The following is a 16033-nucleotide window of genomic DNA, read 5'->3' as shown; positions in this document are numbered from 1 at the left end:
ATGTGTTTTTCTGTAAATATTGTGATACAACACAGAAAGTATCTGAGTGCTTAACATTTCATGAGGAAGCAAGATTAATTCAGAAAAGTTTGTACAAATAATAGTTCTCCTCTGAATCTTTTCCCAACTATGCAGTTTCAAAGGTATAATCTTGCCTACATGTTTTCATTCTCATCTAATGTAATTTGATTTTCTTTCCCTTTTTATGTGTTTCTGGCTTTAAAATAGTAGTTTCCCTGAACTGTAAAGTGTGTCATTTTACCTGAGAGCTTATTTCTGTCACAGTTACCTACATTGTACATCATTTTTGTTCTATATACCTCTTTGATAAGGAGAGAAATATATTTGCAATCACATTTATTCAAAACTGTAAGTATACTTTAAATACAATGTAGTTCTCTCTAATTCTTCATATAACATTTCCAACAAATTACCTAATGTTCATTTCTGCTATAAATATTAAATCTGTGTGTTAAAGCTGCAGGATTCTTTCTGATGGAATCATAGAATTCCTTTGTGTATATATACCACATGTTCTTGATCTGTTCATCTACGGAGGGACATCTGGGTTGAATCTATATCTTAGCTATGATAAATAATGTTGCAATCAACAAAGTTGTGTTGGTAGCTTTAGTGTGGCCTTGTTTGTGGTCATTTGGGTAAATGACCAGGAGTGGGATTACTGGGTCATAGGGGAGTTCTATGGTTAGACTTTTGAAGAACCTCCATACTACTAGCCAGAGTTGTTGAACAAGTTTTTATTCCCACCAACAGAGTAGTACTGTTCTCTTATGGCCACATCCCCACATGCATCTGTTATTAGTTCTCTTGGTAATGGCCATTCTAACTAGGGTGAGGTAGAATCTCAATGTTGTTTTGAGTTCCCTGCCTACAACATATTATCATTGTTTTCAAAAAGATGAGCAAAATTCCATTGTATGTATATGTCACATTTTTTGATCCATTCTTTCATTGTAGAGTATTTGGGCAGTTTCTATTCTTGGCTATTGTGAATGGTACAATACATCGAGGTGAAAGTGTCTTAAGTATATACTGATTTATAATATTTAATATTCGGTATGTAGAAACTGAACTGAGGGGGAAAAATGGACTCATTACCTAACTTTGGTAATTGAAAGCCCTCTGTACACTTAGTACAAATAAATATTTTAAAAATTCACAAACCTAGTTTTATGCATGTGTATGCAGAGAAATATCACAGAATATTGCTAGCCCAATCATAGATTGTGAGGCAAAAGAAAGCATGGATTATTATTTTAGAAATGATGCCAGTTGCTAGAAAGAAAAAAATTAGTTGAGAAATGTAACAGATAAGGAGATAGTGTCAAGTTACATCTGAAATGACTGGCGGTATTGAAGACTGAATGACATTTGTGACAATCAATCTGATTGGTATCACTAATTTATCATAGTGCTCTTGTTCAGACCTTCACATGAGGGGGAAGACATGAGATATAACTCTGATGCAAGCATTTAGCTCTTCTCTCTTTCAAATGGATATATGAATAGATATATTATTGGATCTATGAATGAATATATGATTTTGGATATAATAGCATATAGATAAAAGAATATATGAAGAGATAAATGATTTCAGATATATGAAGGGATATATGATTTTGGCTGCTTACCATAGGAAGCATTTAGCTCAAACTGCAGTGCCAGCAGTACTGTTGGCCTGAGACTCTTTCAAGATATACCATGATACAAATAAAATTGAAGTATTAAATTCACTACTAAAACTCAATTTAAAATTTGGTCAGTGGTAACATAAATCCTAGGTACTCAGGAGTCTGAGGTCTGAGCATCACTGTTTGATTCAGCCCAGGCAGGGAAGCCAATAAGTCCATTATCTTCAATTAAATACCAAAAAAGCCAAAATTAGAGCTGTGGCTCAAGTGGTAGAGTGCTAGCCTTGAGAAAAGAAAAACAAGCATCCAGGCCCTGAATTCAATCACCAGGCATCCTTCCCCCACAAAAAAGCCACAGTAAAATTCTAAAATATTATAGTACTATATCAGGTGGTGTTCATTTAAAACCTATCATAGGAGGTAGAAGACAAAAATATTTTTTAAAAAATAATGACTACAAAAGGACCTAATGACAATGAAATGTATTACATATAATGTATGCTTTTATTCATAAAGGTAGATATACTCATCCACAATTTGAGTTAGGTTTCTATGAAATTAAAACAGGTTGTCTCTAGGTGCAAACGTTTTGTAAATTGTAGATATTACAGCAGGAGTAATGTGACATTTTATTGTGAATCTTCATCACAATTACTATGAATGGCAACCTGTTTTAATCACATAGAAACTTATGCTCATTAGGAGGTACGCAAGCAACTCCAAATGAATTAAAGGAATTATAACCAATGCTATGGAAAGCTCAAATAGTACGAACGTTTAGAAAGACTAAATCAATATTGAATCAAATAATGGGGCAAGGAGAGAGGGATAAACAGGATGGTGGGGAGGGGCTAACAATGCAGTGAAGAATGCATTGCATATACCAAAAAATTAAGAACTAACTGTAAAGTATGGTGTGAGTCTAAGGGGTGAAACAGACCAAGATGCACTGTTTATATACTCTTTTATTAAATGACATTTTACTTTTCCAATTACTTAAAGATAATAATAAAATAAATAGGTAAAAATATTTCAAATCAAAACTAGTGATGATGAGGAAGGCTCATGGTACATATAAATGGTTCAGTTTCTAACAACAATGGAATCACCTGCTTCAACAATGCAATATGCAATCACCATATAAAAGAGATCATTCCTAACATACACTCAAAATGCATGACAATTTGTATTTGAACAGGCATTTCTACCCTCTTGGCTATTCAAACCAAACATTCATCAACAAATGAATTTATAACCCAAATGTAGGACATGAATTGCCTAGAATATTATTCAGTGTCAAAACTCAGGCAATAGGGACATGCTGGTGAACTTTGAGGCCATGAAGTGACACAAAACTGGAGTGCACACATGCTGAGCGGCTCAGCTTTTCTGAGATACCTTGACGACTCAACGTCATAGACAATTGCAGAATAACATGGTTATAGGACTAGAGTGAGTTGTTGTATAATGGATGAAGATTTTCTGAATTTGAAAATATAGGATTCCTGCAAATTGGAAAGGTCAATGTTTGTTAACCAGTGTGACGGAGACAGACAATGTACGACACCCATAAAAACAGTAAGAGTAACAAATTTTGTCCCTACAAATTGGTCCACAACTGAAATTCAACAAAAGTGGCCATAATGGACAGTGGCAATTGCTAGTTAGTTTCCCATTTTGAATGACTCGGGCAGCTTTCTGGACTTCAAGCTACAGACTTCTCTGAAGTCTTCAGTTGTGCTTTTTCTCTTACTATTTTTCTCCAGAGTAGCAGAAAACTCTGTAAATGTTCAAGGGCTGAAATATCCTGATCATCCTTTCATGCCAATGGGCACATGGTAATCTCATATGAACAGGCTGGCTGGAGTTTTCCGTCACTTGATTGAAGGAGTGTTTGTCACATTTCCCTCGTACTATCATTCACTCCTGCATGTCATACTGTGTCAAACACACTTATCAACAAGAAACACAAATTATAATTCTTTGAGATTACATTAAAAATACATAAAAATAATTACATAAAAATAATTTTGAAGTTTATCCCCAGCAACTTGTTTTATTTTGTTTTTCTCCCTTAGCCATACATTTTTATTAAATTATTGATGACCATTTATTCTTTGGTATGCATATACACACATTGATATATCAATATGTATATGTGTGTGTTATAAAATTACTGTGCTTTTGGGTATCTTTACTGTTATGTTGTTCACTCAAATGATACATTTTTCATATATTTGGCCATCTTATATTCTTTCAACTGGCCCATGTCTATAGTAAATAAACACATCACTGTCTGCGTGCTGCGTGAATTCTGTCACTCACTTTCTGGTGTATTCTCAGCCTAGATCTACTGGGAAATAAACATTGCTTCTATGTTCATTTTATTAGAGAGTAGTATTAAAGACAAAGGTGTGGGTGATAAATTGTTTTTATTTATTCTAGACAAAAATGGCATTTCAATGCCATTTATCCTAAATGACATTTCAATGCAAATACTATTCCACTTTTATGTATAATAGAACACAAATTTCAGATTAAGTCCTTTACCTCATCTGGCTCCTGTTTCTCAACTGGGAGGGAAGAGACACTTTAAGGAATGAGTTTCCCAGACACCTATGTATTACATAATTCTTGTTAAATATATCACCAGGGAATAAAGAATGGAGAAAATGCAAGCTAAAATCCTGTGCAAGCAGTGGTTTGAGAAAATATCAAATGACTTTAGAACCAAGTGAAAACATACATTTCTCAGGGATATACAAGAAATCCTAATTTCAGAATAATGAGATATTAATAGGAAGCACTTTTAAAATTTTAGAAGCTCTTTTAAAATTCTCATGTCAGTAAGTTAAGTTATTTATGAATAAAGGAAGGAAACAGAACACATTAAACTCCTCCATTTCTTACCAAAGCTAGTAAGATTTCTACTAGTGTTACCATGTCTTATATTTGCAGAATAGAAATAGCACAACCAATTCCTGCAGTGATGTAGGAATTGATCAGGCATGTGTAGAAGAATAGGGACTTTCCTCAAATGGTTTACAATCCAGAAAGAGAAGATGGCAATCAAGATATGCATGGTCTTTCCTAATGTTCACGACATTACAAGGTAAGCACTGTTAGATATTTTATGTAAACACCATTAGTTCATTTTAAAGTTAAATCAATAGAAATGTCACCACTCTGAAATTGTCCAGGAATTTCTCTTCAGCAATAGTGATGCAGCCATGAATATTATTGGACTCAGACATCCTTTTCCTCAGTGCTAGCCAGATCCACAATACTATGGAACAGGGTTAATCTGAGCTGATCTGCACTGTGAATGTTGTCATGGTACCTTATGTCAGTAACACGTTCATAAAGAAAGTGTCAGTATTTTTACCTTCCTATATCTTCCTGTCCATAGTAATTTATGCATATAAATACATATAGATACTAGAATAGATTATTTTTCTAATACTTATTTGTGAAACTTATTTTTTAAACATTTGTATGTGGAGAGAATTCATTCTGGAAATATTCAGTTGAGCCAGTGTACCTGTACTTTCTGTTAGTGTAGTGCATTCTGTATTCAAAGATTACTGAGTCCTACCACTTGATCTACAGTGTCTCTCCAAATTACTCAATACTCTGCATCTGAAATAATGGCTCAACTGTGTCAACATACTGCCATCTACGCAGGTGACAGTAGTGATGGCTCAGTGATATGACAATGTGAAGCTTACTCTTCTACAGTAAGATGTTTTAAATCTTTGTAATTTAGTGCAACACACACAAATGTTGACAAATGTCATGCTAACCATAAAAATTCAAATTTGTATTTCAATGTCTAATATATTTAGAGACAATTGCATAAAGCACATGCAACAGACCACTGCATAGTTTTTGTTTGTTTCTTTGTTTTTACAGTATTGAAAGTTGAACTTCCTTCATGTCTTTTGATACTACTGAAAGGGTTGCAGCAATGGTCTGATTGAATTTAATTCAATCTCTGAACCGGTGTCTTTTTACACTCACTCCCTTAGAGATTGCAGGCACCTGAGCATCCATGTGAACTAAATGTGTAACTGACATTCTATCACATTCCTAAGTGTCTTTGTTAAAGATGTTTACTAGAAAAATTGTGCTACAACTATCAAAGGTAAAAAACTTACACAACTCCAGTATTAATTCTATGTAACTATAAGTGAAGTCAAATCTGTATATTCTTGGTCTTTTCAATAAAAAGAGGCATACCTTTCAAAATTAATTATCATTTGTTCATCTTTCTGGAAATACTTAGCTTGTCTGTGAAACATGTTTGTATTTCAAAAAGGAATGCTTTCATCTGCAGTGTAATATTCTGAAATTTTGACTACGTATATACATTAACTTATATATAAATTGATTGTATAATATAGAAGATAGAATGTATATCATATATGTATGAATATATTTAACATATAAAGTTACTTATTAACTATAAATATAATATTAAAATAAAAGATTATTATTGAACAATATTTATATGTACATTCAATAAAATAAATACAGTAATAATATTAAAGTTATATTAATAAATGGTTTGAAATATATTGTTTGTATTTAATAAATATATTTGTGTGAATATTTTAATAAATTTTTATCTACTTTTATATTTATTAGAATTTTATAAGTATGCTTATTATCTTATTTATTAATAAATACAAGTAAATATGTTAATTATACTAGTGTGCATTAATTAATGCATAAATTTTTATTAAATATGTCCATAAAATATTTAAGATGAATGATAAATTATATGTAAAATATATGGAAATACATAAAATTGAATATAATATGCATATTGTGTGGTAAAAACATTTCATAGACTTAACAAAGGAAGTTAATATCAATTGTCATTTTATGTATCTATTTAATTGATATCTATGCACATATTTACAAATACACACAGTGACAATTAGGCTGAAAGTGTCTGATGTTACTGAAAATATAGAGATTATTTTCTAAGGTCTTGGTGTTTCATAGTAAATATTTTTTATGAAAGTTTTTTCTGGTTTATTTTCTTTATTCTCCACTTTCTTTTCATGTTGTCATCACTGCCTGCTTGATTTACACGAAAATTTGTAGAGGATTATAGAACTAATGAAATGGAGAGGCAAATTCAAAAAATATAAATTTGCCAACTTAGAAATTACCCTTAATTCTGGACTGGACAGACTAGGTTTTACTTCATTTTTGAAATGAGGAATACTCTTTATTTTTGTCACAATCTGCCACTTTTACTCACTCTGTGTTTATCTGAGAGTGCACATCTAAATTTCATTAACTATAGTAATCTCTGTTGTGTAAGCAATTGCAATACAGTATTCAAAATATGCATCTCATTTCTTGCTTATAGCATAATTGCCAAACTGTTCAAATGTTGTCAGAGCATATTAAATTAAATTATACACAAGATTTCTCAGTGTATTCATAATGCTATCCTATCACTAATGATAGATCCTTGCTTAAAACTAAGAATCTTTATTACCTCCTAGGAAACCAACTAAAATAATACTTAGTTTAAAGATCTGTTACTCTGACATTACTTTTAACCATAATCATCAAATTGTATTGATTGATATTAAATGGATGAATTTGGAAAAATAAAACAGTCATGTTAACCTGCAGGAAGCTTAATTTCATGACTGAGAACATAGGTTCAACTGACACAATTCAGTAGTCATTTTATATTTTTCCTTTGCTCCTTTGCAGATTGTTATTTTTATAAGCTGTGATTTCTCCACATCAACCGAAATGATGCCTAATAACAGCAGTGTAACTATATTTATACTGCTAGGGCTGACACAGGATCCTCAGAAACAAAAACTTGTGTTTTTCATCTTCTTAATTTTCTTTGGAGGCACGGTCGTGGGGAATACGCTCATCATGGTAACCATCAAGTTCAGCAGGACGCTCGGCAGCCCCATGTACTTCTTTCTATTTTATTTGTCCCTTGTTGATTTCTGCTTCTCCACATCCATAGCTCCCAGGCTCATTGTGGATTCCCTCTCCACAAAGAAAATCATCTCTTACAACGAGTGCATGACCCAGGTCTTTGCCCTGCATCTATTTGGTTGCATGGAGATCTTTATCCTCATCATCATGGCTGCTGATCGCTATGTGGCCATCTGTAAGCCCTTGCGCTACCCAACCATCATGAGAAGGCAGGTGTGTCTCATCTTAATTGTGTTTGCCTGGATAGGGTCTTTTATACATGCCACTGCCCAGATTGTCTTGCTGGTAAAATTGCCCTTCTGTGGACCCAATTTAATTGACCATTATTGCTGTGATTTGCAGCCTTTGTTGAAACTTGCTTGCATGGACACTTACATGACCAACCTGTTGTTGGTGTCCAACAGTGGGGTAATTTGTTCAACCAGTTTCTTGATTTTGTTGATCTCATATGTTGTCATCTTGTATTCACTGCGAAACCACAGTGCAGAAGGGAGGAAGAAAGCTCTCTCCACCTGCACATCTCACATCATTGTAGTTGTACTAATGTTTGTACCTTGCATATTCATGTATACACGTCCTCCTACCACATACCCAGCAGACAAGATGGTCACAGTATTTTATACCATTGGAACACCCTTTCTCAACCCACTGATTTACACACTGAGGAATGCAGAAGTGAAAAATGCCATGAGAAAGTTATGGAGTGATAAAATCATGACTAGGTGAGAATATCAAATGTGTTTTTCTGTAAATATTGTGATACAACACAGAAAGTATCTGAGTGCTTAACATTTCATGAGGAAGCAAGATTAATTCAGAAAAGTTTGTACCAATAATAGTTCTCCTCTGAATCTTTTCCCAACTATACAGTTTCAAAGGTATAATCTTGCTTACATGTTTTCATTCTCATCTAATATAATTTGATTGTATTTCCTTTTCTCTTTGCTCTTGACTTTAAAAGACTAGTTTCCTGAATTGTTAAATGTGTCCGTTTCCAGAGCTTATTTCCCACATAGCTACTTGTATTATATAATCACAGCTTATTCCCTATACCTGTTTTATAAGAATAAAGATATGTATGCATTCACATTTGCTCAAAACTCTAAGTATGACTTGGTTCTATTTCTTTATATAATATGTTTCCAATAAATTTGTTTTTCTTGATCATTTCTACTATAAAATCCTAAATGTGTGTATTAAAACTGTGGGATTCTTTCTGGTTATAAGCGTAGAGTTCCATTGTATATATACACATACCACATTTTCTTGATTCATACAACTAGTGAAGGGCATCTGCGTTGAGTCCAGATCAGAGCTATGGTAAATCATGCTGAAATAACACTCAGTTTCAAAACTCAGGAAATATTAAAACACTGGTGAACTGGGAGGCCATGAAATGACACAAAACTGGAGTGCACATTTGCTGATTGAAAGCAGATTTGAGGATTCTTGACTATTCAGATACATAGACAGTTGCTGTAGAATTATGGCTCAGTGACTGGAGTGAGGTACAATCGTGGGTTATTTAATGGATAAAGAGTTTCAACATTTGAAATTGAAAGATTTTTGTCAATGGACAAGGATGATGACTAACACAATGTAAATTGTTGTCATGCAATGTTCTATATGTATAAAAATCAAAAGAATGATAAATTGCATTCTTATAAATTGGCCCATCAATTAAATTAACCAGAAATAGTGGTAATAGAAGATTGAATAATACTAAAATACTATGTTTTAATAAGTGGCATACATGCCAACAATTAGATAAAATGTTAGATAAAATTTAGATGCAAATTAAAACTCCTGAGTATCCAATAAACTAAATCAAATTTTATACATAATGTTACATTTTTCTTTATCATTTAAAATTTATTTTCAAATAGATCTATATTTTCAGGAATGTTGTGAAAAGATTCCAAAGATTTCCCATATACTCTCAATTAGTTTCCCAACTTATCATCTCAAATTAATATGATACATTTGTCAAATTGATTACTGCAATTTATGATTTACCCACAAATTTTTAATTCATTTCCTAATTCTCTCTACAGCTTTATGCAGGACAGCACACTGATTTACTAATACCATTTTCTTTGCATACATTGACAGTGACAATTACTTCATTGTTTCCCATTTTGATTGATTTTGCTAGCTCTCTGGAGTTTAGATAGATTTTTCTGAAGTCTTTGGTTGTGCTGTTTTAGGCATTTTTCTCAATATTAGCATAAAACTTTGAAAAAGTTCAAAGAATTGAATAGTCATTAATTTCTTCTATGTCAAGGCATACGCGGTAGCCTCATAGCAAAACCCTTGCTAGAATCTTATTTCCCACTGCTGTCTCTCCATCTTGCATGTCATACTGTGTCAACCACACCTAAAAATAAGTTAAATTATCAGTCTTCAAGAGAACATCCAGAAAAATAATTTTGAAATATATACCCAAAAAGTTTTTCTTTATTTTTCCCTAACCATCCATTTTAATTACGTTACTGATGACTGTATAGTCTTTGGTACACATACACACACATTGAAATATCAATGTATGTGTTTGTGTGTTATAAAATTCCAGTACTTTTAGTTATATTTACTGATGTTGATTATTGAGATGTTTACGTTCTTTTTATATTTGGCCAGCCTATGGTCTTTCAATTGATCCATGTCTACAGTAGATAAACTAATCATTGTGTGTGTGTGTGTGCTGTGTGAATTCTGTCACTCTCTTCCTTTGTACCACACAGGGCATTCTTCTTGTACAATTTTAGCCTACACCTACTAAAAAATTAAAATTTCCTCTATGATAATTTCATTAGAGAATGGTATTAGAAACAAAGTTGCTAAATTGTTTTTAATTTATTCTAGACAAAATGGCATTTATTACCTTAAATGGCAATATTAATTAAAATAATATCCCATTGTGTTTGAGTAATAGAGGACAAATTGCAGAGTACATACTTTACCTCATCTGACTGCTGTTTCTCAATTGGAAGGGAAGAGATCCTTTAGGGAATGAGTTTCCTAGACACCTATGATTTACATCATTCTTGTTAAATATATCATTGGGGAATAAAGAAGTGAGAATATGCAAGTTAAAATCCTGTGCAAGGAGTGGTTTGAGAAAATATCGAATGATTCTGGAACCAAAAGATTCAATAGATCCTCATTTCAGAATCATTAGACATAATGAGAAGCACTTTAAAAAAATCTTATTAGAGTCAGTGGCTGCCAGGTTATTTATGAAGAAAAGAAGGAGACAGAACACACTTAACTTCTTCCATTTCTTACCAAAGCTGGTAAGATTTCTATTAACGTCACCATGTCTCATACTTGCAGAATAATAATAGCACAGCCAGTTCCTACAGTATGTCAGGCATGTGGAGAAAAATAGGAACTTTCCAAAAACATTTACAACGCAGAAAGAGAAGATGACAATCAAGATATGCATGGTATTTCCTAATGCTAACAACTTTACAAGGTAAGCATGGTTAGAAATTTTATCTAAGCACCATTAGATCATAAAGTTAATTCAATAGAAATGTCACCACTCTGAAATTGTCCAGGAATTTCTCTTCAGCAATGGTGATGCTGTCATGAATATAATAGGACTCAGACATCCCTCTGTCTCAGTGCCAGCCATATTCACGATACTATGGAAGTATCTCTCTGTAATCTATCTGTAATCTTTTAAGGCTGTCATATTGCCTTATGTCAATAACACATTCATAAAGAATGTGTCAACATTTTTGCCTTCATATATCTATCTGTTCATAGTAGCATATGCATATAAATACATGTGGAAACTGGAATAGATCCTTTTTCTATTACTTATTCGTGAAACTTTAAGTGTTTTTTACATTTGTATCCTGAAAGAACTCATGCTGGAAATATTCAATTAAGCCAGTGTACCAGAACTTCCTGTTAGAGTGGTCCATTCTGTATTCAAAGATGATCAAGTTCTACCACTTAATCAACAGTGTACGCTCCATCTTACTCAAGCCTCTGGATCTGAAATAATGGACTAACAATGTGAATTCCAGTCTTCTAAGCTAAGACTTTTTAAATCTTCATTTTTAATTTAGTGTAACATTCTTTCTAATGTTGATAAATTGAGTAATTTTAAAAGACATGAATCTTCCAAATAGAAAGTCCAGATTGTAAAATGTCCTCTCGCATAGTATACATACTATGCATTTATAAATAGCTTTCAAAAGAAATTAATATATAAAATTATATGTGTATATAAGTATATAGCACACACTTCATTTTTAGTGAAAAAGTCATCCTAAGATATTCAACATACCAGTACATATGAACATTTTTTTAAATACTATAGCTTTATGTTTGTTTGTTTGTTTTACTCTGATGGAAGTTAAACATTTCCCCTGTTTTTTTCTATCATTCAAAGGACTGCAGCAATGGTTTTAGTGCCTGTCTTGGCCACAAGTATGAGAAATTCAATCTCTGCACCAATGTCTTCAAGCAGTTTTGTACCGTGTCTTTTTCCAATCACTCCCTTAGAAATCGCAGGCACTTGAACGCCCATCTAAACATATGTCTCTGACATTCACACACATTCCTCAGTGACTTTGTTTAAAGACGTTTACTAGAAAAATTGTGCTACAAATATCAAAGGCTCAAAACTTACACAACTCCAACATTAATTTAAATGTAACTATAACTAAAACCAAACAAATCCGCATATGTTTTATCATCTTGATAAAGGGATGAATACCTTTGAAAAATCAATTATTTGTTCATCTCTTTGGTAATATGTGTCTTGCTGTGACATATGTTTATATTTCAAGAAATAATGCTTTCCTTGGCAGTGTGCTTTCTAAATAGATTGTGAAAATTTAACTCATATATACTTATTTTTATAAATTTACCATATAAATATATATAATATTACATATAAGACATGTATTTAAATATGTAATGCTATATTTAACAAATATAAATATATTTCCAAAATTAAATATAATATTTAATAAAAACCATAAACATTATTTATGTTTACATTTATAGTCAATAAACTTAAATATAATAGTTATTAATATTAAAATTTTATTGATAGATATTTGGTTTGAAATATATGTTGTTTGTATTTAGTAAGTATATTAATGTAACTGTTTTTTAAAAAATTAATATTATTTATATATAGTTATTAATATTTATCTAAATATACTTAGGTTATTTATTGATACATGATATACTGTTATTTATATTAATTTGTATTTATTAATACATAAATGTTTATTAAATATATGCATGATGAATAATTAAGTATATTAACTTAAAATATGAATATACATTAAGTTGTGTGGAGAAGAAAATATTTTATAGATTAAACAAACCAAGTTAGTATCAATTCTCTGTCTATATTTCTCTTCCATTGTTAACTGTTAACAGATATTTACAAATATACAGTGAGAATCAGACTGAAAGTGTCAGTTGTGACTGAAAATGCAGAGATTATTTTGGTTTTATTATTTGAAGTTTTATTGTAAACATGATACTCAGGTTTTACTGTTACATAGTCAGGTATTGAGTATGCTTCATTTTGAACGGTGTCGCCTTCTCCCTCATTTTCTCCCAGTTGTTCCCCTGCCCCACCCATCCTGCCCCCAAGTTCTAGAGTTCATTTCAAACATACTATCTAGTGAGTATCACATTTGCATTGATTCACGCTTTACCCCACTGTGTCAGTGCGTAGCCTTCTTCCCCCTATGCAGAGATTATTTTCTAAGCCCTGGTGTTTCCATGCAAATCTTTCATTTGAAGATCTTTTTCTGATTTATATCATTTATTCTCCACTTTTCTTTCATGATGTCATCGCTGCTTAATTTGCATGAAAATTTGAAGAATACAGAAAGAATTCAATGAAGAGCAAATTTAAAGGATATAAAATTTGACAATATAGCAGCTAACGTTAATTCTGGACTGGAAAGACTAAGTTGTTCTTCATTGCTGAAGTGAAGAATATTCACTATTTTTTGTCACAATCCCTGCCATTTTTGCTCACTCTTTATTTGTGTGTCTGAGACTGAACAGCTCGATTTCATTAAAGACAATAATTGCTGATGTTTTAGTGATTTCATTGCCATATTCAGAGTATGTATCTCAAATATTATGTAGAGCATAATTATCACCTGTGCAAATAATGACAAAGCATATTACATTAAGCCAGACAGACAACTTCTCCATGTATTCATCATACTATCCTATTATTAATAAGATCCTTTCTTAAAACTAAAAAAGTTATTTCCTCCTAAGATGTCTTTTTTTTTTTTTGTCAGTCGTGGGGCTTCAACTCTGGGCCTGGGCACTATCCCTCAGCTTTTCAGCTCAAGGCAAGAACTCTCCTTTTGAGCCACAGAGCCACTTCCGGTCTTCTGGTGGTTAATTGGAGATACGAACCTCACGGACTTTCTTGCCCAGGCTGGCTTTGAACAGCAATCCTTAGATCTCAGCCTCCTGAATAGCTCGGATTACAGGCATGAGCTTGTCTTTTATGTGTAATTTTTTAAAGAACTGTTTGCTCTTTAATTACCTTTATATACAGCCTACAAATTGCATTGAATGATAATAAATTGAGTATATTGGTTAAAAATAAAACAATCATAATTTGATAACTGCTGGGAAGTTAATTTCATGACTAAGAACATCGATTCAACTGCCATAGTTCAGTAGTGATTTTATATTCTTCCTTTGCATTTCACAGATTTTTTTGGTAAGTTGTGAATTCCCCACATCAACAGAAATAATGCCTAATAACAGCAATGTGACTGTATTTATACTGTTAGGGCTGACACAGGACGCCCCAAAACAAAAACTTGTGTTTTTTATCTTCTTAACTTTCTATGGAAGCACCTTCGTGGGGAATACACTCATCATGGTGACCATCAAGTTCAGCAGGACGCTCAGCAGCCCCATGTACTTCTTCCTGTTTTATTTGTCCCTTGTTGATTTCTGCTTCTCCACATCCATAGCTCCCAGGCTCATTGTGGATTCACTTTCTGCAAAAAAAACCATCTCATACAACGAGTGCATGACCCAGGTCTTTGCCCTGCATCTATTTGGTTGCATGGAGGTCTTTATCCTTATCTTCATGGCTGCTGATCGCTATGTGGCCATCTGTAAGCCCTTGCGCTACCCAACCATCATGAGAAGGCAGGTGTGTCTCATCTTGACTGTGTTTGCCTGGATAGGGTCTTTCATACATGCCACTTCTCAGATTGTCTTGTTGGTAAAATTGCCTTTCTGTGGGCCCAATTTAATTGACCATTATTGCTGTGATTTGCAGCCTTTGTTAAAACTTGCTTGCACAGATACTTATGTGGTCAACCTGTTGTTGGTATTCAACAGTGGAGTAATTTGTTCATCCAGTTTTTTGATTTTGTTGATCTCATATTTTGTCATCTTGTATTCACTGCGAAATCACAGTTCAGAAGGGAGGAAGAAAGCTCTCTCCACTTGTACATCTCACATCATTGTAGTTGTTCTAATGTTTGTTCCTTGTATATTCATGTATACACGTCCTCCTACCACATACCCAGAAGATAAGATGGTGACAGTATTTTATACCATTGGAACACCCTTTCTCAACCCACTGATTTACACATTGAGAAATGCAGAAGTAAAAAATGCCATGAGAAAGTTATGGAATGACAAAATCATGACTAAGTGAGAATATCAAATGTGACTGATACAATGTCATTTCAAGGCAAGAATAACTCAGAAAAAAATGTACCAATAGAATTTCCTCCTCAAAATCTTTTCCCAACTATGCAATTTCAAAAGTCTAAACTTGCCTATGTTTTTCCATTTTTATCTAATGCAATCTGACACTGACTTTCTATGTGTTTCTGGCTTTAAAATAGTAGTTTCCCTGAACTGTTAAGTGTATCATCTTTCTTAAGAGCTTCTTTCCCACAAAGGTGCCTATATTATATTATCAAAGCTTATTCCACACACCTGGTAAGAAGATGTGTTTGCAATCACATTTGATCAAAACTGTATCCTTAAATATGATGTAGTTCTATATATAACAATTCCAATAAATTAGTTTCTCCTGAACATTTATATTGGAAAATACTAAATCTGTGTATGAAAACTGCATGATTTATTTTTATCAGTTTGACTTTTAATAGATATTTATTTCTGAAATACAGGAATTTTTGTGCTAGTATATTCAAATTTAGTGATACCTGATAATCACTGTAAATGTCATAAATTTGTGATAAGTTTTATTACACTGTTATTCTATTCAAATATTTAGCTGTTTTTATGATTAGCATACTCAAGCTAAAATGAATTCTGACTCTGGGAAGTAGCTCAAAAATTAACAGATGTTACAAATCTAAATTTCAAAAAGTAAAAGTAGTGGTATTTTGCTTATT

General features: G+C 32.6%; 2 protein-coding genes across 2 annotated transcripts; both read left to right on the top strand.

Moving 5' to 3' along the window:
• The first annotated feature begins 7436 nt into the window (after positions 1-7436).
• On the top strand, positions 7437-8360 carry LOC106001413 (olfactory receptor 4C11-like). The gene has a single exon (XM_013036509.1). It carries the CDS (start codon positions 7437-7439, stop codon positions 8358-8360), a length of 924 nt encoding a protein of 307 aa, XP_012891963.1.
• A 6037-nt stretch (positions 8361-14397) lies between these two features.
• Positions 14398-15321, top strand: LOC106001464 (olfactory receptor 4C11-like). Its single transcript, XM_013036556.1, has one exon. The coding sequence runs from the start codon at positions 14398-14400 to the stop codon at positions 15319-15321; it is 924 nt and encodes a 307-aa protein (XP_012892010.1).
• Positions 15322-16033: the final 712 nt, after the last annotated feature.

The sequence above is a fragment of the Dipodomys ordii genome, unplaced genomic scaffold, assembly GCF_000151885.1.
Source record: "Dipodomys ordii isolate 6190 unplaced genomic scaffold, Dord_2.0 Scaffold298, whole genome shotgun sequence".
Classification (NCBI taxonomy): domain Eukaryota; kingdom Metazoa; phylum Chordata; class Mammalia; order Rodentia; family Heteromyidae; genus Dipodomys; species Dipodomys ordii.
Note: the sequence above shows the minus strand (reverse complement) of the source record. Positions and strands in the feature narration are given on the sequence as shown.